The following is a 25850-nucleotide window of genomic DNA, read 5'->3' as shown; positions in this document are numbered from 1 at the left end:
AAAATAGGGAGATTTGGACAACACTGGCAAAACTCAGTGTCCCAAAACATTTCCCCATTCACATATCCTAGTATCTGACTAATTCCTATCTTTGCTGTCCTCAGTAAAATACGTATTACTGGAGAAGTAGTTTATACAATTGAGGCACACCTGAAATATTAGTGATAAATACAGTTTCTTTCCCTCATGAATCCAAGCCTCCTGAGGTAACTGGGATAGAGGATTGAGGTAAGCTCTGTAAGATACTCGGTTACGGTTAAAGAGTTTAAATTTCTATTAGGAGACAGACAAGGGACTCTTCAGAGGCCATATTTATCCTATCCACTGAAATGCTCTGGGCTTGCCTCTTTGCAGATATCACAGATGTATCAATAAATCATTGTATAAATAATAGTGCTGTCTTTCAAGTCACCAGATATTACACTGAAAATGGTCTAGTTTAACCTGGCTTCATCCAAGTCTCCATTCCTGGGGTCAGGGACTGTTAAAAATGCTTATTTATTGGTTTATTTCCTTAAATCTATAGAGGGTAGACATTAGATACTGTGTAGTAAGAACCTTTTACCTTCAAAATAATGCTGAATTAATTCTAAACTGTGAATGTACCAACCATATTTTTTCCAGCTTATTTAACTCCAATACTTATTAGTTTCTAATAACCATATGCAGAAGGTGATGAAAAAGCAATTCTGGATGGAAGTAAGGTAGTAAAGAAAGTTTTTAGGAAGTTTTTATTCTTAGTTCAGATACATAATAACTAAGGAAACCCTTTATCAATCCTTTCATCTTTAGACACTTTAGTGCAACAGAAATGTAGAGGGAAAAATCTCAAAACGGATTTTAAAGCATTAAATGACTAGTTCATGAGACTACACTACCCATTTGTCTACAAGAATCAAACTAAAACTGTAGGCATAAAAGTGTGTTAAATGCATTAATTCAGAAATACCTTCAAAATTTTTGGCCAGATATTTTGACATTTACTTAATTGCAACAAGGCATTGAGAATAATGTTTATACAAGTGTATATTACACAGTTTTGAAGACTTAAGTTGAGCTAAATGACTTGCAGATTCAAAAGGGTCATAGCTTTAAAAGCAAAGAATGCATGGCAAAGACTGAGCAACGTTTTATGGAAGTACACTTAACTCAGGTATCTTCAGTATATTTGGGGTAAAATAATTCTGAAATGTGTGGAACAAACACATTTTGAAAACTCTTGGTTTGCAAAAGGGGTGAAGTAAACTAAGGACTGAACAAAACCCCAACAGAAGTTGCTGGTGGTTTCATCTTAGAGGAACAATAGCTTTTTCTGCTTAAGTATGAATTAAAAAATGGGCACAGACAAACAAAATCTTGTGACAGCATGTAGACAATGAAGGTTAAATTATTTAATCTGTAACTGTGTGTGTGTTTGTGTATGTGTGCTTACACATTTTATCACTTGTCCCCAACTAGGTAGACCTTGCCATGATACTGTATCAAGAAACATAACAAAATTTCTGGTAATATTCCTAGTGGTTCTGGGAATAGGTTTTGGGGTAGAAAATCAAAATGGAGGAAATAAGGTAAAAAATATATTATCAAATAAAACGTGAGCATTTAGATTATTAAAATGTCTAATGTTAGTTAGCTTTTTAAAAAAACTACAGACAGTACTATGGTAACAATGAATACATAGATTAAATGGTACATTGTTTTCTGTTTCAATATCTTCAGTTAACATAACACTCAATGGTATGGTTGCTTCCAAGAATTTAAACACATCTAAAACAACACATTCAGACCTCCCTGGTGGCACAGAGGGTTGAGCACAGTGCTGTGAAGCTGTCTGCAGCCTCAGCAGCGTAGGTTCATTTCCTGGCCGGCCAGGGAGATACCCACATGGCACAGCAGACCTCTCCTGTCACTCCTGCTGCTCCCCTCAGCAGTGTCTTTGGCCTGTCTGCCTGTTCTGCTCTCTGGTCTGTCTCTGGTGAATTCTCCCACCCTCCCATGCCTCTGACCTGTACCCTAATTCTTGTATAAATAAATAAATCTTTAAAAAAATAGCTCAGGAAGAAAAAAATAGATTAAAAAAATAAAACAACACATTCACATTAGCTACTTTCTAATAAAAAGTTTGTACTCCGAAAGTTATCCCTCTTGCCATTTTGTCTCACAGTCCTCTCTAATTTCCGCTGGTATAAATCAATTTAGATTTATTAGCTTTGTACAAAAGAACTCCAGTAGGTTTTTAATAATAATTATCATTATCACTGATTAAAGTTATATTGTTCAGGCCAGATGGAGTCCTTTTCCTGTCAGCTAGAATGAGTTTGCATTATGTACTTATAATGTGTTTGGATCTAAATAAACAGATGGCAGAGTGACAGGATATTATACGCTGGTGATGTCAGCAGCAGTGCTTTACAAACAGAAGTGCCTTAAATAAACTCAGTTGTGGCTAGGATCCTGATATTTTTAAGAAGGTGACCGGAACAAAGCCTGTTATATTAACTTGGAAATATACTGCTCATTTACAGAACCATGAAGATGGTCTGAAGTGCAGGCTGAGAAAGTGTTTTTGCTGTTTCTGTCCCTTAACAGTGAAAAAAATGTAATCTAATAGATCACTCAGGCAAAGGAGAGAGAGAGAGAGAGAGAGAGAGAGAGAGAGAGAGAGAGAGAGGATCCTAACATGTAAGAACTTCCAAGCTGAAGAGGTAAAAGCTATGCAAACTTTTTTTTAATGATTTATTTATGCATACAAGAGCTAGGGTTCAGGCCGAGGTGTGGGGTGAGAGGATTCACCAGAAAGAGAGTGGGGACCAGAACAGGCAGATTGACCGAACTAGACTGCTGAGGGGAGCAGTGGGCAAGTCAGGAGAGGTCTGCTGTGCCATGTGGGTAGCTCCCTGGCCAGGGATCAAACTCATGCTGCAGAGGCTGTGGACAGCTTCATAGTTTGCACCTTAACCCCTTGCACCACCAGGGAGGCCCCTATGCAAACTCTGAAGGAAAGACGGAAACACTCAGTATAACTCTATTCCATACTTTTATGTTAACTGTGTTAACATAAACATTTTAAATAAGCATATACCCAAATAATATTAGAAAGTTAAGAAAAGGATTAATAAGTGTGTTATAGAAAAGTTTCACTCTTTAATAGGTTTTCATGTCTATACTTCATTCTAAATATAAACCTTTCCCTACTTGAATGCCCAGAAAAATTTCGAGTAAACCTGTGAAATTCAGAAACAAACTTCAGAGAATCTCATGCATGATTTCTTCCAGCTTATATTGTTTGTTGAAAGATTATGGAACTTTTTCTGTGGGACAACTATTTTGTCACTAGGCCATAGTTAAGTATGGGAGATCATCTGTGGCACTATTGAAAATAAAGGCAGATATCTGACAGTGAAGTTAGTGTCAATAAAAAACTTTAGAGGAGGGTATGAAATAATTAAAATGAAACAAAAACTCATTATTTGTTTTAAATGCTTGCATTTTTTTAATACAGATCATTTAAAATATATAGTGAGCAGATTTTAAATACCAGGATACTGTATTTCAACTTCATATGTATTTGACATTCAGATTTGGCTACTTATGTGGACACTTTATGAGTTATGTTTAAACCCTGTATGACATAAAGTCCTCATAAAAGAGCAAGAATATTTTCTTTGAGGAGTTACTCCCGTTCAAGGTATGACAGGTTATAATGTGCATGTGCTTTCTTTGCTCTGCAGGTGGTCGTTGCCATAAATCCTGTACTGGCCGGTGCTGGGGACCTACAGAAAATCATTGCCAGACTTGTAAGTGTTCAAGAGTAAGAAAGCATAGGCTTGAAATGGTCAAAAATTTTAATAATTGAGGCTTTTCACACTTCAGATCATAAGAATATGAAAATGAGCTTTTGCTTCCTTGTGGTAGATTTGCTTCGTCCAAGTAAACTGTTTAATGTTATTGCTTCCAAATGAAATATAATATGATTGCTTCTTATATTTCCTTGTGGTTTCTAGGTTAATGATCTCAACAGCATGGCTGTGGTGCTATTAACTATGATTTCAGAGTCTATACATCAGAAGAAAAATGAAATCCAAATGTATGCAAAATAATAACCAATTTCAGGTTAACTGAATATCTCAGTACTTTTCTCAGTTAGTTGCATCACCATTCATTATTAGGAAAAATAAAAGAGAAAGGAAAAAAGAAAACTGTGGTGTATCCACCTTTTTCTAGGCACAGATAAATGCTATGTGAGTTATGGATATAGAATAACTTATATAATAATGTATCCCTTACAGCACATTGTTTCTTACATTAGTGGTCATTAGTTAAAATAAGTATGAAGCTATCATCATTGCTAAGACAGTTAAAACAAAGTATGCTCAACATAAAGAAAAATAGTTATTGTCTTTCAGTATCTTAAAACCATATGATACTTAAACCAGCACTGAGTTTTCACCAATTTAAATGATAAATGGTTTCTTTAAAAAGAAAAACAAAATGCTCTATATAAATGGTAAAGACTTTTCTTCCTGCTGCAATAATAACAGCTGAAATAATATGGAAAACAGTGCGACAGCAATTTGAAATGTATTCCTTTATTAGCATAAAAGACACATAAAAACTATTACAGAAAATTTGAACATACAAATATTAGATATTGTAGAATTTTTTTATGCTATTGGATGAAAGTTTAGATATTTTTGATTTGCTTTAGTTCATAATGTTTGCTAGATTCTGTTTTAATAAAAATAATTACTGTGAGCCACCAAAGAAAAAAATGTCTATCAAGACATATTCTCATAGGAAATGACTTCTTAAATTTATTTTTGAAATTCATGAAATTCTCACATTCAGCATTCATAAAATATAAAAGTGGATAATGCAGAAGTTTCTTCCCCCTTGTGTCCCACCTTTATCCTTCAGCTACCCATAGGCAACAGATATTATTGGCTTCTTGTGAAAATTCTTTCAGAGGCAATTTATGCACACACTAGGAAATATGTATATGTCCCTGTCCATTTTTCAGTAAAAGGTTAGTGGGCTTTGCATGCTATAATGTGCCTTGATTTTTTTTCATTCTTGCATGCGTATAAATTTGTTGCATTAATTCTAGAAGTATTTGCTGGGTCAAAGACACATGTCTGTGCGATTTGATAGAAATCACCAACATCTTGTTCTCTATAAAGGCTGTAACAATTTCTATGGCCAGGAGCAATGCACCTGTTTCGGTATTCCCTGGACAAATCAGAGTATTATCAAACTTTCGGTTCTTTGTCAAAGGTTAGATGAAACATGTTATCTCAGTTTAGTCTTAAATTAACTTACTTAATAGAAACAATGCTTTATGGCAACAACATTTTGACAAGAATTTTAAGCAGGATCCTAAAGTAAGATTAGATTACTATGAAATGCATTCACTATAATATTGTAGAGACTGTTTCTATAGCAAAGAAATCAAAACCCAGTTGTGCAGAATGCTGAGATGACATTGATGTGGCCATTTATACAAAGTCAAAAGCCCTAAAATGTAAAGAAATGGTTGTAATAGTTTGTGATGAAATTGTTAGTATTCAGATGTCCACTGGTTCTCTTACTGTGAAAAATTTCTAAGTTGTTGAACTTAAAAAATTTACTCACTACTTTCTTATTTTATAAAGGGTCAAAGGGACTTTCTGGTCAGGCTGCTCATTTTGTCTGGGCCCCACTCTCGGGTCCAACACAACCCCTGATCTCTTGGCAGAGAAGGAACTGAGGCTGGCCAGGCTTGCCTGGTAGTTATTAAAACACACTTTAGATTTGGGGGATGAATTAACCTTTCTGGGCTGTTTTCTGTTGCTAGCTTACATTTAGTTAGCTACATTTTCATTGTTTGGTGCAGGATCAGAGCTGAATGTAGAATTAGTTTGCCTTTCTGTTACCACTTTTGCATTATTGCCTTTTGCTTTATTTTCAGGATTCATAAATTCTCTTAGCAGGGACGCATAGAGGGTAGCAGGTCTATGTCATCTTTTCTGGATCCTAAGTCCCATATAGTACTTTTAATAATACTATTAATAGTAAGATGAAATAAAATTTTTATAATTAATTACATTATCTCATTTTTATGTGATTTTGTGGAATTAAAATATAACAGTATAAATAATTATATACAAGTACACACATTTATTTATATTCAATGGTAGTAGTCATTCTCTAGCATAAGTATGTATGATCAAAAACCATGAAAACCATAGTATTAAGGTAGAATGGGAAAACCACATATACGTGTTTTCTTCAACTTTGAAAATTACATTTTCCTTTAATTCATAGGGTACTCAAAATTCTGAATGCTGTCATTTATTTTAGTAGAATTAGTTATGCTAATAAAATGTTTTAAAATTCATGACTCCCACCAACATTTCTTATTCTTAAAGAAGACAACTTTGGGGATAATTACCAGGTATATACCTGTCTTTCTCTGAGAACTGCCTGCTTCTAGATGGGTGGGTCTGCAGCTTTAGTTTTTTTATTTTTTTTAAATATATTTTTAAAAAAGATTTATCTATCTATCTATCTATCTATCTATCTATCTATCTATCTATCTATCTATCTATCTATCTATCTATTTATTTATACAAGCACTGGGTACAGTCAGAAGCGTGGGAGGGTGAGAGAACTCACGAGAGCCAGAGCAGAGAGCAGAGCAGGCAGAAGGACCAAAGTACACTGCCGAGGGGATCAGCGGGCGGCAGGAGAGGTCTGTGCGCCATGCGGGACCCTTCTCCGGTGGCCGGGGAGCAGCCAGGGATGGAAACAGCGCTGCAGAGGCTGCGTGCAGCTTTATTTGTTCTTTGTTTGGTTCTATCCTGGATCACAGAACACAGAGCAGTGTTCCTCAAGTAGGAGTGAATTTGCCTCCAGGGGAAATTTTATAATGTCCAAATATTTTTGGTGGTCACCGGACTGGGAAGTGGGGAAGCATCTACTGGCATCAACTTTATAAAGGTCAGGAATGCTGCTATAAACATCCTACAGCGCCCTGGAGAGCTCATCCCACCACCACCCAACCAAAGAATATTTAATGGTACTAAAGATTGAGAAATCCTATCATAGTGAAGAAATTAAGTTTACTATAATAACCTGAAATTAGCTTAATTGTTATTACTATGCCTACTCCACATAGTCTATCAAATTTGAATTCAACAAATGTGTATATGTATCTGATATCTGCAAGTCCAAATATTGGAATAACATTCATTTTCATGGATATTTGTAGCTTATAAAATATTTCCATTTAAACTTTGTTTTCACAGATTTTCTGAGTTAAAAAAAAGACAGTGATTATTTATCTCATTTTACACATTAGAAATGTAAGCTGAGGAAATGATTAAGGGAGTTGTGAACTTTATACAACTCATACTTGGATTTCAACCTAAGTGTTCTAAATCTAAAGTTTCCACCATACCATATTACATAGCACAGTTCAGTGGTGAGGATAGTGGGTTTGAAATCAGTTAGATGATACAAATTGCAGTTGTTTCCAAGTTATATCATGGGAAAGTGACTTAATCTTTCTAATACATCTCAGTTACCATGTCTATAAAATGGAAATTATTACTTCAGAGGATTGCTTTTGTGGAATCAAATTTAATATAGTAATGTAGTTTAAATGCTTAAATATGTTGGGGCCTAAAATATAACTGACATTTTAATAAACTAATAGAAATGCTGTTATAAAATATAAGCCATCTTAAATCTGAACGAATGCATGCAGAAATGAAACTCCTGTAGGCCAGTTCAACTTTCTGACATGACTGAATGGGGGATTAAAAGAAAAAATCCTAAGAGTGAAATGGTAGCTACATGCCCTTGACTTCACTCTTTTTCGCTTCTCTCTTCTTGTTAGGGCTACTTGAAAGGTAAATTACTTATCCATATTTAAAGAGCCCAACAACCTGAGGCAAAGTATATATTGAAACCACTTAAAGAATTACTTTATTGTAAGAACTGAAGTTTAGAATTCTGGTTATACTTTTCAAGAATTAGACACCATGAGAGATTCCATGCAGATATTAGGCCTCCAGAAATTCAATAGAAATACAATGTACATGATCAATTTTTTTTTTTTTTAGTCCAAAAAATTTCCAGGCTTCCTTTATATTTCTAAAAGCCTTTCTGTCAGTTAAAATATATTACTTACCTTGAGAACTACTTGAGATGCACTTATCTGTGAACCCTGATTGAACTTTTGAAAAAACAGAGAGCAGGGACTGTACAAGTTTTTGGAGATATTCTGCTTTTGTTTATTAGTCACACAAAAGTACATTTCAGGGTCTGTGAGATACAGTCTTATATTGATAACAAGTGATTGCTTTTCCGGGGACTGAAATAAATCCACTCCAGTGAGGGCTTCTTTGTAGGTATGCAACTTCATGATTTTCCAAACAATTCCTCATTTTTTTTAAAAAGATTTATTTATTTATGCATGCAAGAGCTGGGGTACAGGCCAAAGATGCAGAGGGTGAGAGGATTCACCAGAGGCAGAGCAGGGGACAGAACAGGAAGACTGGCTGAAATACACTGCTGAGGGAAGAGCTCGCGAGGCAGGAGAGGTCTGCTGTGCCATGTGGGTTGCTCCCACATGGCTGGGAATCGAACTCATGCTGCAGAGGCTTTGGATTGCTTCATAGTGCAGTGCTTAACCCCTTGTGCCACCAGAGAGGCCCCAATTCCTCACTTTTCATCGATAATTATTTTTTGTGTCTTTCCATACATCATGCAAAGAAGACCAAAATGTTGAAAAACCTTTTTTTGGTTTTTCACAAAAAAAGCAGTTTCCTCTGCTGAAAAAACTGAAGTTAAGAACACCTTTCATTCAGCACACCAGATCTGCACAAAGCACCTTATCACAGGCTTTATTCTCTGTCACTAAATGGTGAGAAGTCACTAGAAAAATAACCAAGTAGGGCTTTGGAGAATGAACCCTTGATAGTGAAGACTTGTTAGGGTGAAATGAAGCAAAGAGTGCAGATCAGAGTGGAAACAACTTTGAAAAGAGATAAGGGAAAACAAAAATGTCGACTACCTTGGTGTTTTAAACAGAAGATATGAGGAAGAGTTTTGTTTTTTATTTTTAATAGATTCAGTGAATGGAAGGAGAGTATGAATAAATTGACAGCTTTCTAGTACAGTAGTTCATTGTGCATACCCACAGAAATAATTGTAAAATTTGGTAAACTTTTAATAAATTTAGTAATACTTTGCAACTTTTTTGTGTACAGGATCAGTTGCCACAGTGACCTTGGATTGCATGTTAAATAATCTGTGTGTCTTTGTTCCTCTGTTGAAATTGTTATCATTCTGACTCTAAATTCCAGAACCAACAACTATTTAATCGTTTTTCTAAAACATAAAATATTTTTGAAACAAAATTCAAAGAAAAACCTTAGAAAACCTGAAGAACTTTATAAATATTAGAGTAAGTGAAGTGTGCTTACAGAATCTAGCCATTCTTACTCATGAGTCTGATTTCTAAACCAACATGAATTCATTTAAGCTGTTTCAAAAATGACTTAACACTTTGACGTTAGAGTTTTGTGACCCTATAAACCTAACAGGAATATTTCTCACATAGTTGTTAAAGGTCAAAATAGAACTTATGGTGGGACACTGAGAGCCGCATTAACGTGGAGTGGTGACTCAAACTTAAAAGTACTTTTAAGCTCAGTTAAATCATGGCCATGGCCGCATTGCTCCACAGCACAGCTTAAGTAAATTGATTCAGTGGATTAATGTAGTCATGTCAGGGGAGACAAACTTATCTGCTGTGTGAAGTCTGCAGCTTATACAAGTATTATTTAGCAAGCTTACTGGTAAGAATGACAACTCTCTCTATTTGTAAGAACTGAGTCCTAAGATTGGCTCTGTACAGGTTTAGGTGTGAGAATGACTAAGCTTTAAGAAATAAATAATAATGATTAAAGGAACAAAGTTATCTCAGTCCCTACAAGATAGATGAAGCACACTTATCTCATTTAAAAGAGATACTGCATGTCCTTTTTATCTTTAAGCACAGTATCACAGCTCTCTCCAGCCTCCTATTATCAGCCTGGGTGGTGGTTTCATTTTGCACATTCCTTTGTCCTCCTAGGCCTGGTGTCATCTCAGTCAGTCATGGCATTTTGAGAAAGGAAGGTGGGGGGGGAACACTATGAAAATATTACTGTTTGATTCTCCCAACCTCTGCACACATTTTGCATTAAAATAGTTAGAAGTGTCTTCAACTGTTGATTATATAATTACAAATTTCTAGACTGATTACCACTTAATAGACTCTTCAGTCTTTTAAGTTGCTTTAGAAGGGACATTTCTCGTCAGAAACTAATTGAAAAATACAAGTGCATTTGACAATAGGTTAAAAAAAAAAGTGTTTCCTAAACCAAAATATCACACTAAAAAAATTAATGAGGAAATGCATGTTTCAACTACTGAAGTGAGCAGATTTACTTCTGACCACTGAAATAGTCATTAAATTGATTAAAAGTAAGGCATTCTTTTAACTGAAGCAGATTCCACTTTTGGTGCCATTTGCCCCTTATCTCTACAGTATTTTTTTTTTTTTTTAAGATTTATTTTCATCTGTACAAGAACTGGGGTATAGGCCAGAGGGTGGGGAGGGTGACAGGATTCACCAGAGACAGAGCAGGGAGCAGAACAGGCAGATGCACCGAAAATACTGCAGCAGACGAGTCAGGAGAGGCCTGCTGTGCCATGTGGGAATCTCCCTGGCCGGCCAGGATTGAACCCGCACTGCAGAGGCTGTGGACAACCTCACAGTGCTGTGCTCAACCCACTGGGCCACCAGGAAGGCCCTATTTCTACAATATTCTTACAAGCTAGATTATCTAACAATATTTTTTAAATTAAAAATAGAGTAGTAATTAAAATAATACAGGCATTGTATGTATTCTCTTGTAGATATTGTGAAAGATATTATATTGCAAAACAAAAATTTGTTCCAAATAATATTTTGTTATGGATTGTTTATATATAGACTTTATAAGGTATGTTAAGAAAGCTTAGATGGTATTAGCATTTTCCTCAGTAATTTATTATGCTTAAGCACAAAGAAAATTAATTTGAAAAGTTGTAATACCTTAAAAATTTCACTTTAATAATAGAAAAAAAGTTATAGCCTGGCCAATAGATTCTATTTTTTTCTAAAAACATTAGAAAATATAGATATGTGTGTGTGTTTATATAGATATATATGCATGATATGTATAGAAATATGTATGTAATTATACATATATAGCCTTATATGTATATGTGTTTATATATATCAATATATTTTATTTGTTCTAATATCTTGAATTTCTTTGAAATTAATATTAAAATCTAAAAAAAGTGTTGTTTTATTCCTTAATATTTCAGCAAGAAAATACAGTAGCATAAAACTAAATTGAACATTTTCCCCATGAAATCTCAAAAAAAAAATCCTTTACATTGTAAAATGAAATGACAAATTATGTAAATAATTAATTATACTAACATACATGCATGCACCTATGGTTTGTCTGAATGTAATTATATTTACAATCTTTGTGGAACAAATGTCATTTAAAAAGAAGGTGCCCATGTGGTAAATATCCAATTAGAGCAGAGAAAAAGCAAGAGGAGCTAAGAGGGAAAAGAGTAGAGCTGAGCCAGCAGGCTTGATCAATCAGGGTAACAGCAAGCTTTTGTTAAAAGGCAACATCTTTAATTAAAACCCTTGTATTTTACTAATAACTCTGCCTGTCCGTAAGCCTTCTTAATCGATTTCAATTATTTCCTGTTTTCTTTGGAGGGGGGGTTGTAATTGCTGACGATATTGTAAAATTAATGGAAACATTACAACGGACTTGTTACACGCATAAATTTCTAAAACCACATCCGTTATAGTATATTTTCAAAAGTGGCCTAATATCCTTTTGGATTTGAGAGAAAGATGTTCCCTAATATGGCTTTATTTTGATAATATTTGTTTCATTTGATGACCTTCCTCAAATATTTAAAACAATATGATATCTTTCATTTTAACTACAGAAGGTAGTTTTTTGAACTCTACTGTACATAATAGCTTAACGTGTTCAGGAGATACTGCTTAATGCCTTGCTGAAGGCTCAGGGACATAAAGGAAGTATATAAAACTGTGCCTTTTCTCTGGAGATGTGCTGGTTACAAGACAAAGATGAGAAATGTTTGAAAAGGTCAAAAAGAAAGAGACTAGAGATGTCATAGTTCTAAACTATCTAGATTTCAAGATACTTGGTTCCTTCAGCACAGTGAAAAAGATTGAAAATGGTGATTTCTGTTCTTGCTTCCTTGCACAGTTAGTGTGTGTGTGTGTGTATGCGAGTGGGTGCACATGCATGCATACATATTAAGTAGCTATAAAGATGATATAGATATAGATACGGATAGTTTGAGAAATTGTTTTGGATTTGTCTCAGCTTTTCAATAATAGTAGTTTTGATTAGGAACACCTGAAACAATGAACTGGACCAATATACCAGTTTAGGCAACTGGACAGGCCATTGTGGTTCTTGCTATGTTCCAAGACACATCTCAGCATCAGTTATAAGGGAACTTTGGGAAAAACAAGGTTTATTATCCATAGGTCCTACAGGATACAAAGGATGTTGAGGGTCACCCAACTGGTTTAACAGTAGGAAGAAAGAGAGAGTTTGAGCTGGGGTTTAGCCTTTATTGTATTTGAGGGTGGGGTGCCTAGGGATTTGCAGGTTCACCCTTTATTGATGAGTTTAAAGCATAGGGATGGGAATTAGGGTGGAGGAATGGAAAGGTGGGTCACTCAAGTGGTTGTGATTATTTAAATTTCCTAAGGCTTTTTCAAAAGGGAACTTTGTGAGTAGAGGTGGTCTGACTTCTTATCTAGGTATTTTACTAGTAGTAGCTGTGTCATACAGTTGTCAATAGTTTTATTCAAGATGGTTATCTTTGAAAAGGCAGTCTTAGCAATCAAATACTTTACATTAGTTCCCTTCACTACAAGAATGTAAGCCATGGGGTGCTGGAGGTCAGTAATCTAATCAAGGACATCAGAGACCTCACATATGAAGAATTGTTGCAAGGGCATTGAGGACAGTCAGAAATATCTGGAAATGTCTTCATTGGAAGAATTTTGTTAATCTGGTAATAAGAATTTAATTTGAATGGTATCTTTGCAGGAAAAGAGCTGATTGTCCTAAGTACAACTATCATTGACTATCAAGGAGGAATTTTGAAATACCTACATTTATTCCAGAGTTTCCTCTGATGTATAGGGTATGCATACTCACTGTTTGCTACAAAAAATGGAAGGATGAGGGCCTCCCCTGGTGGCGCAGCGGTTGAGGGCTGGGCTGCGAAGCTGCCCACAGCCTCTGCAGCACTGGTTCAATCCCCGACCGCTGGCGAGGGTCCCACATGGCGCACAGACCTCTCCTGCCGCGTCCACTGCTCCCCTCTGCAGTGTATTTCATCAATCTGCCTGTTCTGTTCCCCGCTCTGGCTCTGGTGAATTCTCTCACCCTCCCGCGCTTCTGACTGTACCCAGTGCTTGTATAAATAAATAAATAAATCTTTAAAAAAATTGAAAAAAAAATGGAAGGATGAAATGTGTGACTTTACATACTTACATGCCATCTTTACTTAGAAAGTAAAATATGCTTAGTCTTGGTTTTGAGGATGACAATTACAAAATTATTATTATTATTTTTTAAAGATTTATTTATTTATATGAGCAATGGGTACAGTCAGAAGCGCAGGAGGGTGAGAGAATTCACCAGAGCAGGGAGCAGAACAGACAGACTGATGAAATACACTGCTAAGGGGAGCAGTGGGTGGCAGGAGAGGTCTGCATGCCATGTGGGACCCTCACCCAGTGGCCTGGGATCGAACTGGCGCTGCAGAGGCTGCAGGCAGCTTTGCAAGCCAGCCTCAACCACTGCGCCACAGGGGAGGCCCACAAAATTATTTTTAAGTAACCCTACTTTACTGCTAGTGGGAATAGAGACTGCTCCAACCCCTATGGACAATAGTGTGAAGATTTCTCAGAATATAAAAAATAGATGTATCATATGATCCAGCAATTCCAGTCCTTGGCATTTATACAAAGAATGCAAAAACACTAAGTCAAAGGGATATATTTACTCCTATGTGCATTGCAATACTCTTTATAATAACCAGTTGTGCAAACAACCTAAGTCCCCCAACAACAGATGACAGGACTAAAAAGATATACATGATGAAATACTATTCAGCCGTTAAAAGAAAGATGAGGGCACCCCCTGGTGGCACAGCGGTTGAGCGCTGGGCTGCGAGGCTCCCACAAAAAAAAAAAAAAGAAAAGAAAGATGAGCTCCTGCCATTTGTAAAAACATGATGAAACTGAAGGGGATTATGCTAAATGAAATAAGCCAGAGGGAGAAAGATAAATACAAGATGAGTTCTCTCATATGTGCAATATAGAGAACAAAAGAAAGGAACTGACAAAGCTAATCCAAAACAAAGTCTAGTAATATGACTGCAGATTTAAGGGTGCTGGAGGGGGACTGTGGAGTTGGGAACAAAGTGGTGAAGGGGCCCTATGGTATACCATGGTGCTCTGGTGGTGGGTGCTCTGGTGGTGAATGAGGCATGGTGACATTCATATAAGGAGCTGTAAACATAGTACTCTGAATTTTGTACAGAGCTGTCAACCAAAGTTGCATCAAAAATATATAAATAAATAAAATGCAAGAAATGAAACTGTGAAATAAAAGTAAATAAATAAAATGACAGTGCCTTCCAACTTTGAGATCCTAACGTAAAAGAGGCCATTTTAACTGCACTATAAAAAAAGTGTTTTGTATTTTTTGAATATTTTAATGAAATTAAAAAGAACTATAAAATTATACATGAAGTTTGTAAGATATTTTGCTTCACTTATCATAGACAATAAAATTTTAAAAAATTAAGCATTTCACTATAAAATTGTCAAATTTAAAAGAATGGTAATTCCTAGTGAAGATGGGTCTATTGGAACAGAAGCAATCTTGATTCTGTCTCAAATTACTTTTGTTATATATGTATTTTTAAAAGATTTATTTTTTTAATGCATACAAGAGTGGGGGTATAGGCCAGAGGTGTGGGGGGCAGGAGTGGGGGGTGAGAGGATTCACCAAAGACAGAATGGGGAACAGAACAGGCAGACTGACTGAAATACACTGCTGAGGGGAGCAGCGGGCGAGGCAAGAGAGGTCTGCTGCGTCATGTGGGTTGCTCCCTGGCCAGCCGGGAATCAAACTCATGCTGCAGCGGTTTTGGATTGCTTCATAGTGCAGTGCCTAACCCCTTGTGCCACCAGGGAGGCCCTTCATCTATGAATTTTTAATAATTATCTTTTCATTACTATAATTTCCCCTTGTGGTTGTTGTCTTTATACATTAACATTGTATAAACTTTTATTTAATATCTACAAATATATTATTTTAGCAGTATATTAATAATGCCTAAAAACTTTTATTTCATATAGATATTTTTCTTGAAAAGAACTTCAGATGGTATTTTACAGTGGTCCATAGTGTAACATACAGCCATGCAGGAGAAATTCAAACTTAATTTCCCCAAATTTCCAGTAATGATGGTGGAAATAAAAGCACAAACCTTGGGGAATCATCAACTTCAGTGAGACAATCCTGGAGGTAATTATTGTGGCAGGTACTGTTGTGTGAAACTTTTGCATAGCCTTTGGGATCTGAAAACTTCAGATAAAGGTAATTTCATCTTCAGTGGATCTGAGTTCCTAAATTCATTAAAAGGTCAATTTACTGCATATATAAAAGGATCCCTAAGACTAGTTTCTCTAATTTCTTATTTGACTTTTATCCATGCAATTTATAGACTGCTTTCAAACTTCTGTTTGCAATTCATTAGTTGATTGTGAAATCTCTTTGATGGACCCTTGCCAATTTTAATTATTTATTGAAATGGGAGAGATTAAAATAAATAGATCTGAATAGGATAGAATAGAAAGTACAATATCAAAATGCTTTGCACATAATTTGTGTTAATATAATTCCTTAAAACTTTCATGATGTGTATATCTGTGCTGATCCAAGATGTCAAATGTTTATGCTCTAAATTATGATGTTTTTTAACAAAGTTTGCAAAACACTAAGGAGCATCATTTTACTTTTAGGTAGGCATGATTAGCTTTCTAGTAAAATAATCCCAAACATACACTCTCTGAGAAGAAAAGTAATATTTTGGAAACAGTCTTTCTTATCAGATAGAAGCATGAATATGTGGTATCATTCTTTTAAGTGATGCCACTTTAAAATTCTTTATTGTTGCTGAAGTATGGACTTAATTGTTGGTGCGATATGGATCTCAGTTTCTTCCTTTGTCAATCATTAGGTTGAATTCAGGCATGTATATTATATGTGTATACACACAAATAGCTCCATAAAATGCTAAATATACAATAACCTTATTTCTATACATTGTGTCATAGATTTGAAGAGTATTTCACTAATATATTTTAACTACTCAATGTTGCATTTAAATAGTTTCCTCTCACCCTCAACCATGTTGATTTTTAAATTTAGAAACCTATTGTATGTGACTCTTAGCTTAAGGCAAACATATCAATGAAAATACATAAGTCTGGAAATTAACTTAAAACCCTACTCTAAATAACTTATTTTGTGACCTAGGATAAACTAGTTAAATATTTTAAATACTAACTTTTTTTTAAAGATTTATTTATGCATACAAGAACTGGGGTGTAGGCCAGAGGTGCGGGGGTTGAGAGGATTCACCAAGGACAAATGGCGGGGAGCAGAACAGGCAGAAGTACTGAAATACACTACTAAGGGGAGCGGCAGGCAAGGCAGGAGAGTTCTGCTGTGCCATGTGGGTTAGCTCCCTGGCCACCATGGCTGCAGATAGCTTGAAGTCTGAGACTTTAATTCCTGAGCCACCAGGGAGGCCCTGATCTTGCTATTTAAGATATGCTTAGATCTAATCAATGCAAACCCTTATATATTAAAATTATTGCCAATATTTAAAATATCTACAAAGAATCCTCAATGTGCTGTATGAAACTTTAAAGTTTCCAATTTACTGTATATTAGGATCTGTTTCTTCCAAAGTTTTGTTTGTATTGTGATATTATAACACTCTACCTCTTTCTCTCTCCCTCTCTTTAGATTTATATACATTTATCTATATGTATATCTGTATCTGTATCAATATATGTATGTTTCTAGTTTATATTATTGTGTAAGTTGATGTTAATATCCATAGTATCTCTGAAATTCTCTGATATATTCTCATCCTAGGCTGTTTGTATATTTGCTTTAGTGTGACTCTTCTCAAGCAAGTATACAAACAACCTAGGATGAGACTATATCAGAAAGTTTTAAAAATACAGTGCATACTAAGATCAAATTACACAATAATGTGAATATATTTTCCTTATTCTTCAATTTTTTGTATTCTATAAAAGAATGTAGGATAAGCAAAAGAAATAGTGTACAGTTTTGTTTTGCTTTGTTTTTCCATCAAGGCTGGATGTAGAAACATGTTGTCTACTATAATGTGAAGAACTGTTTGGAATAGTTGAATATCAGCTTTTACTCACTTCTTGGTTTGTGACATGCCCATTATCTGATGATTCTATGTTTTGATCACTGTATGTCCAACACACCATTTATTTGTGTACTCTAAATAACAGCCTTCAATTCTAATATAAAAGTATATAAAAATATATTTAAATATATAAAATAAAAACAACTTATGGTTTCCTTATACAAATTTATATACTTTATTATATTGAAAACTACATCTACATTCCTGTGAAGAAATAAGCAGAACATTCATATTTGTGTTCAAGAAGATTTTTAGTTACTGTAATAATTGTAATAGGGCTTTTTTTTTCCCGACTCATGACTCACAAACTTTGGTGATGTTTATAATCTATTAATAAGGAGAATTTTCCAGTGGCCAGGAGTGTAGTTTAAAGTTAGCTTTAAGGATGCTCAATGAATCATTAAGTTTGTCATTATAATGTAGATTGTATAAAACTTCATTAAATAAATGAATAAAGCATTTGATGATGAAGGCTATATTAGACAAGATAGATCCCTTTCTTATTTGACACAAGTAATAATACTATCATGTCTTAGCCCATAGATCACAAGAGATTTATATGGGGCAAAGTCAATCCTAATTAGTAGCTGCCTAAATGTAGGCAAACTTTAATTAACTGGCTCTGAATGTCAATTTCAGTAAGGGATTTTCAGTTAGCTAAGTCCAGTAACTGCTATAGTTTGATGGTAGGTATTAAACTTAGAATTAAAACATTATGATACCCGGGCCTCTCCGGTGGCGCAGCGGTTGAGCGCTGGGTTGCGAAGCTGCCTGCGGCCTCTGCGACGCCGGTTCGATCCCCAGCTGCTCCCTGGCCACAGGAGGAGGGTCCCACATGGCGCCAGACCTCTCCTGCCGCCCGCTGCTCCCCTCAGCAGTGTACCTCGGTCCTTCTGCCTGCTCTGCTCCCCGCTCTGGCTCTGGTGAATTCTCTCACCCTCCCGCGCTTCTGACTGTACCCAGTGCATGTATAAACAAAACAAATAAATAAATAAAGCATGCCTCTATTAAAAGGATTTAAAACAAGAAACACTTGTTAAAAAAAAAAAAAATTATGATACCCATGATAGTATATACCTCATGCATGGTTGGTCAGTTCCTTTGCAGTAACTATCAGTTCCTTTGGAGTTACTAGGAATTAGGAATGAAAAATATTTGGGCTTCCCCTGATGGTGCAGGCAGTTGAGCGCCGCCCTGTGAAGCTGTCCACAGCCTCTGCAGCACTGGTTCAATCCCAGCCAGCCGGAGAGGGTCCCACATGGCGCGGTAGACCTCTCCTGTCGCACCTGCTGCTCCCCTCAGCAGTGTATTTCATCAGTCTGCCTGTTCTGTTCCCTGCTCTGTCTCTGGTGGATCCTCTCACACTCCCACTCACCTGGCCTGTATCCCGGTTCTCGCATAAATAAATAAGTAAATCTTAAAAAATAAAATTCAGTTACATTTCATCTCTGATGAGAAAATGGGTGTGATTGAGGGAGTTTGGAAGGGCCAAATACAGAATTCTGCTTTGCTGGGTTCAGTTATTTAAAATACTTATCTTTTCTGAGAATCATTTCAGTGTATTAGAGCTTAAAATAAATGATAAATTTTTCACCCCTGTCTAAATCACAAGATAACCTTATATATCCTGAGACCTCACTCTGTATGGTCACTTTTATCGACTGCCTCTGCTCTAGTGTGAGGCCAGAGACAGGAGCCCAATGTAAGACCCAGCTCTGCTTCTGCCTTATCAAATAAATATTGTCTTTACCCTTCTGGTGAAATCTTTTCATCAGAAATAAGAGTCTCTTAGAGCAGAGGTTCCAAAATATTGCTTTATAAATTCTTCTTCTGAAAAAAAATGGGAGGGGCCTCCCTGGTGGCACAAGGGGTTAAGCACCACACTATGAAGCAGTCTGCAGCCTCTGCAGCACGAGTTCAATCTCTGGGCAGCCAGGGAGCCACCCACATGGCACAGCAGACCTCTCCTGTCTCTCCCACTGCTCCCCTCATCAGTGTATTTCAGTCTGTCTGCCTGTTCTGTTCCCTGCTTTGTCTCTGGTGAATCCTCTCACCTTCCTGCACCTCTGGCCTATACCCCCACCTCTTGTATGCATAAATAAATAAATCTTTTTTTAAAAAAATGAAAAACATGGGACTCCAAGTAAACCAGTTGTTTTGGCAGCCTCCCCGGACTTACTGAATAAGAAATGTAGGAGGATCAGGAATTTTTTAATCTTACTGTTTCTTACAGTCTGTATGGAACTAGACACGCAGATGTGTCCAATTATTCTCTTGTAAGTGAATGGTGTGTGCAGTTAGGTATTCATTTGATTAAACCTGATTTTCTACACATTTAATGCATATCCTTGGAGGCCTTCTGAGCTTTGTTTGTTTCATTCAAAGTTTATCCTGATACTGGCTTTCTCAAAGCATGTTACACAACTCAAATGTTCATTTTCTAGTCACAATTTCAACATTCATGGGAATAAATATTGGATCATAGAACTAGATGGTGTCTCTAGAGAGCATTTCACCAAGCCTTCTGTCTTAAATTAAGTGGTTGTCGAAAGCATCAAGAAAAGATTTCCTTTATATACTCACAAATAAAGACTCAAGAAGCCCCACTCCGTAGCTCATTACAGTATTTTTATCACTCTAAGAGTCAATAAATCCTTCTTCACATCCAACCCAAATCACCTCTGTTTAACCCAAGCATTTTTCTTTTTGCTCAAGCCTCTGAGTATACAATTGAAAACAGTCCAATATTAAACCCATTCTAATATTGGAAGTACTATCTATGTTACTATCTACTGCTATGTTTCATGGACAGAGTATGTTGAAATCTGGTCAATAAACTGAAATAATATTGGCGATTAGAGGTGTGGGCCATTGAATACAAACTGAGATAGATTAACATAAAAATAATGTGCTCAAAATGTGCTTTGCAATGCAATTGAGGCCTGCCCAGTATACTGTTCATTCAGATGCCTAATGGCAGAACAGTTTTCTGATGGTTTCTTAACTTACCTGAAACGTTTGCCTTCAGAGTCAGCCAATCAACATTTCTCTTTCCTTTTTTGGGTCTCATCACTCTAAATTTTCTACCTGCTTATCTTTCTGGATTCTTTCTTATTTATTTTCCCAATCTGTGATCTGAGACTTGATACAAAGTGGAAATTAAAGCAAGAGCTTGTTCGGTGGGTGTAGGGTAAAGAAAATATCAGGCTTTTCTGCCCTTCCGCCATCAGATAGATGATGGATCCTTGTCCTGAATGCATGCCTGATGGCGGGCACCTGGAATAGGGTGTGGACATAGGTAGATGGGATTCAGCTGAGCTAAGACTGTGCTTTTTAAGGGCGGCGTCACGGGGACGCCAGCAGCAGCAGTAGAACCCGAAGCAGAAGCCGAAAGAGAAGCCGAGAAGCAGCAGAAAGAATGCCAGAGAGCCCAGATAGAGTGAAGACTTGCTGGGGGCTGGGAGGCCTACCAGTCTCCCAGACCCCCAGCCAGCACCCCTGCCTGCCATATGCCTGGTGAACCCCAATAAAAAAACTGCAAAACCACTGAGGACTCTTTTTTTTTTTTTTATAGAGGCATGTTTTTATTTATTTTTATTTGTTTGTTTTGTTTATACATGCACTGGGTACAGTCAGAAGCGTGGGAGGGTGAGAGAATTCACCAGAGCCAGAGCGGGGAGCAGAACAGGCAGAAGGACCGAAGTACACTGCTGAGGGGAGCAGCGGGCGGCAGGAGAGGTCTGCGCACCATGTAGGACCCTCCTCCAGTGGCCGGGGAGCAGCCGGGGATCGAACCGGCGCTGCAGAGGCCACAGGCAGCTTCGCAACCCAGCGCTCAACCACTACGCCACCGGGGAGGCCCACCACTGAGGACTCTTTCTCCTCCTTTACCCGGTCTACTGGATCAGAAAACCTGCACTGTGCCCGTTCCTGCCTTTTACAGTGGGATAAAATATCAGACAAAAAAGTTTCAGGGAAAAATTTGTCAACACTCAGGTGATGTAAATAACTAGAATTCTTTTTTTTTTCCCCCATTTTTGCTGGGCAATAAAAGTTCTCAAATCTAGATATCATGTTGGAATCATCTGGGGAATTCATTGTACCTGTCAGAGATCCTAACACATTGCTACATTTTATTTAATAACAGTTAGCTGTTTCAAATGCATTGTTTTTTTTATTTAATTAAGTAAATATTCCTCATATATCTTGATACTCACAATGGGATCTGTGGACCAGCAGGCAGTGATTAAGCTACTGATCCACTTCTCTGTCCTTGGGCACTTAAAGCTGTTCCCATAACTGAGATAATTTAAACAGGACTGCAATAAACATAGCTTAGATATTTTAAACAGGACTGCTTGTTAGAAATGGCAATCTTGGGCCCACTGATATTGACTAAATTATATTAGATGATCTCATGCAGCTGGGTTTTAAAACTAATAAGTAGAGGAAGTGAAGAATATTAAAGGTGGAGAAGATTAGGAAGGAGGAAAGAGATAAGGGGGGGAATGACAGAATATGAAAACATAGGAAGAAAACACTTAAATAATTATGATTATTTTTACCCTTATTTATTTTCCAAATTATGTTTATTGAGGTAAAGTGGTTTCCTATCCTTATATCTGTTTTGGAAATTACAGGTTTAACCTCTGCAAATGTGGATTTTCACACTTTGCCTTCACTGGGGACCCAATAATTTTTCAGCATCTTCCATTGGGCCTCTTCCCATTCCCAATCCTTCCCTGCTATCCACCCCTTCTGTTTATCTCCAGTGACCTTTATTTTGGGGTCAGATGTTAAGGCTTTGCTATTCATTTTGTTTTGGCCGATCTTTTGTTACGTGTCTTTATATTACATACAAGTGAGGCCATCTGTTACTTACCTTTCCCTTTCTGACTTAGTTCATTTAGCATTTTCCTCCCCAGTTCCATCAATGTTGTCACTAATGGCAAGAGTTCATCCTTTTTTTAGAGCTGAGTAGTAGTACATTGTGTATAAAAACACACACACATAATGTGGAATACCACGTTTTTCTGATCCACTCCTCTGTCCTTGGGCACTTAAGCTGTTTTCATAACTTAGATATTTTAAACAGGGCTGCAATAAACACAAGAGTGCATATATCCTTTCAAATTATTTTATAGTCTTAGGGTAGATATCTAGAAATAGAGTAGTTGTAAGGTAGATGCATTTTTTATTTTTAATGGACAGAGATCCTTTGTCTTGTTACTAAGATGCCAGTGCTGTCTGTATTCATCATTCATGAATAGTCTTTGTTTCTTTTTGTTTTGCATAGGAAGCACCAATAAATATTTGATTAGTAAATTGCCAAACTAATTTGATTAGCAAATTGTCTTTAACAAAATTAATTTGTTCGAACTGTTATCATCACAGTTAAAGAAATAATTGCATCACTATATATTTATTAGTGAGATATGTTAAAGCTACTTATAATACTTCAATTTTTTGAGATATTAGATATTCTTTTAGCAGTATCCCCTTCCTATATAATGTTTGGTTGCTTAAACTTATCTGTCATATTCACATTGATATTTTAAATAAGTGATCATTCCCAATTTCAAGTTTACTGACCCTAATGTAATAAGCATTTTAATTTTCCAGATTTTACCTTTCATGTTAAGCAATCGTAGTTAGTGATGTACCGCCAATGAATAAGCTAGTTAAAACCCGACCCAAATATTTTAGTATACCCAATGAAGCAATTTAGAAAGAATACTATATACAGGGGGAAAGTATAATGAAATAATATTCAAGCAAGGGTGGAAATTAATATAACCAAAGCAATTATAAGTTAATGTTCCCATGGAGGCTAAGTGAGTTATCTCATTGATTTCAGGAACATTTTTTTTTTGGTCTCCATCACAATAAAATATGAATTTAGTTTGATGTGTTTAATTCATATGAGTCATTCTTATAAATCAAAAATGCCATTAAATAGATTTACACTTTGCATCTCTTCCACTTGTTTTGCATCCAGCCTGATGTGTTTAAAGGAATTATTTTCTTTCTAAAAAGAAGTCTCCTATAACAATAATGAAGAAATGTTTCTTAACTAGGTCAAATCACTTTTTGGAATTAAAGCTTATTGTTTTGTTCTTACGGTTACTTACATTATTATATGTCAAGCAAACAAATAAGTTTCCTTATTTTTAATAAAATTTTATTATTTGCCATTGAGTTCTGAAACTGTAAATTTGGAAGGATCATTCTCTGTGTGTATAAGCTCACCTCACCAACTATCAAAGTTCTGGTGTCCTTCTCACTATAAGGATGATGTCCTTGACCTTTCTCTTCCACCCCCATCCTCCCATCTGGTAAACACTATATTTTTGGAGACCATAGGAGTTCTTTTTTGTGATTTACTAATTCATTTCCTTGGGTTATTTATACTCCAAATATGAAAGAAACTATTGATACTTGTCTTTCACTTTCTGACTTACATAAACATAATCACCTCAAGTTCCATCCATGCTGTTGCAAAAGGCAAGACTTCATTTTTTGGATATATGAGTAGTATTCCATTGAGCATATATACACCTTCTTTATCCAAACATCCATATTTTTCATGAACATTTTGGTTATTTCTATGTATTAGTTATTGAAAATAATACTACTGACATAAGGAAGCATAAACATTTTTGAATTGGTGTTTCCATATTCTTCAGATAAATACCTAGAAGAGGTATTTCTAAATCATATGGCACTTCCAGGGCCTCCCTGGTGGCCTAAGGGTTAAGACTTGGTGCTATCAAAGCTGAGACTTGGGTTCATTCCCCAGCCAGGGAGCTAACCCACATATGGTGCAGCCGACCTCTCCTCTCTTGTCTTGCCTGCTGCTCCCCTCAGCAATGTATTTCAATCAGTCTGCCTGTTCTGCTCCCCTCACTGTCTCTGGTGATTACTCTCACCCCTGAACCTCTGGCCTACACCCCAGTTTTTCTATGCAATAAATAAATGAATGAATGAATGAATAAATAAATAAATAAATAAATAAATATCATATGTTACCTCCATTTTTAGATTTTTAAAGAATATCCATACCATTTTCCAAGGGAGCTGCCCTAATTTACATTCCCAAAAAGTGTGAATTCCTTTTTCATCACGCCCTTGTGAACACAGATTGTTTATAGTCTTTTTGATATTTGCCATTTTCATAGGGGTAAGGTCATATGTCATCGTGCTTTTGATCTGCAATCCCCTAATAATATATGAAGTTGAGCATTTGTAAATGATTTTGTTAGCAATCTGAATGTCTACTTTGGAGAAGAATCTATTCAGATTCTCTGCTCAATTTGGACTGCCTTGGTTGTTTGAGTTTTTGTTGAGTTATAGAGTTCTTTATATATTTTAGATATTAATGTTTCCTCCATCGTTTTCCTCTTTCCCTTTCCTACTCCCTCCTGTCATCTCTCCATCCCCTGCACAGGTCATTTTTATGAATAATTTTGGTAGAAATTTCACTTAAAACACAGGAATATAAATAGTTTTGATAATACTGATCAGTCTGTCTCTCTGTCCATCTCTCTGAGAGAAATCATATAAAATAAAATGGGAATCATTTAAAAGCTTGTTTCCTTTTTTGCATTGTCAGCTAAAAATCTTAGATTTATGTCTGAGGACACTTTCTGCTTTAAGACCTCACCATGAACGTTGTGAATTGACTTCCCGTACATCTCCATCTTTTCCAACCTGCCAAAGTGCCTCATTCACTTATTTCAAAATTGATTCCTGCTTGTTAAATTGTATGATTTTTGTAAAGCACTGTCGGAATAAGAAAGTATGTAAAATAAATTTGTTTTAATTTTGAAGCATTTTGTGTAGTAATTTTGATCTAGGTTCAGCCTTCACCTTGTAAATGTTTGCTGAATTGAGTCAATACTGTGTGCTGAGTAATTACCACTCCAGTACTCAGCTGTTCTCAGCTATTCTAAATAACCTTAGGAATTTCCCTTGTGGCAGACTTTGATCTAGGCTTTCTCTGTCTTCTGCAGTGACAAGGACGGTGTGTGCAGAGCAATGTGATGGCAGGTGCTATGGACCCTACGTCAGTGATTGCTGCCACAGAGAATGTGCTGGAGGCTGCTCAGGACCCAAGGACACTGACTGCTTTGTATGTCTCTTACTCTCCTCCTGTTCTCCCTCTCCCCAATTTGACTCAGGCACATGGAATCTTTAAT

The 25850-nt window shown here is 36.3% G+C and overlaps 1 protein-coding gene across 2 annotated transcripts in view; it reads left to right on the top strand.

Moving 5' to 3' along the window:
* Nucleotides 1–25850, top strand: part of ERBB4 (erb-b2 receptor tyrosine kinase 4) — a gene marked incomplete at both ends in the record, with an annotated part of 956569 nt that overhangs the window by 655677 nt on the left and 275042 nt on the right. For both annotated transcript variants that reach the window (XM_084249633.1, XM_084249632.1), the window contains 2 exons: nucleotides 3732–3797; nucleotides 25665–25783. In XM_084249633.1, the coding sequence (XP_084105759.1) occupies nucleotides 3732–3797; nucleotides 25665–25783 (185 nt within the window). The remainder of the gene's footprint in view (nucleotides 1–3731; nucleotides 3798–25664; nucleotides 25784–25850) is intronic.

This window comes from Talpa europaea (genome assembly GCF_964194135.1).
Source record: "Talpa europaea genome assembly, chromosome: 1".
Taxonomy (NCBI): domain Eukaryota; kingdom Metazoa; phylum Chordata; class Mammalia; order Eulipotyphla; family Talpidae; genus Talpa; species Talpa europaea.
This window is presented reverse-complemented; position numbering and strand designations above follow the sequence as displayed.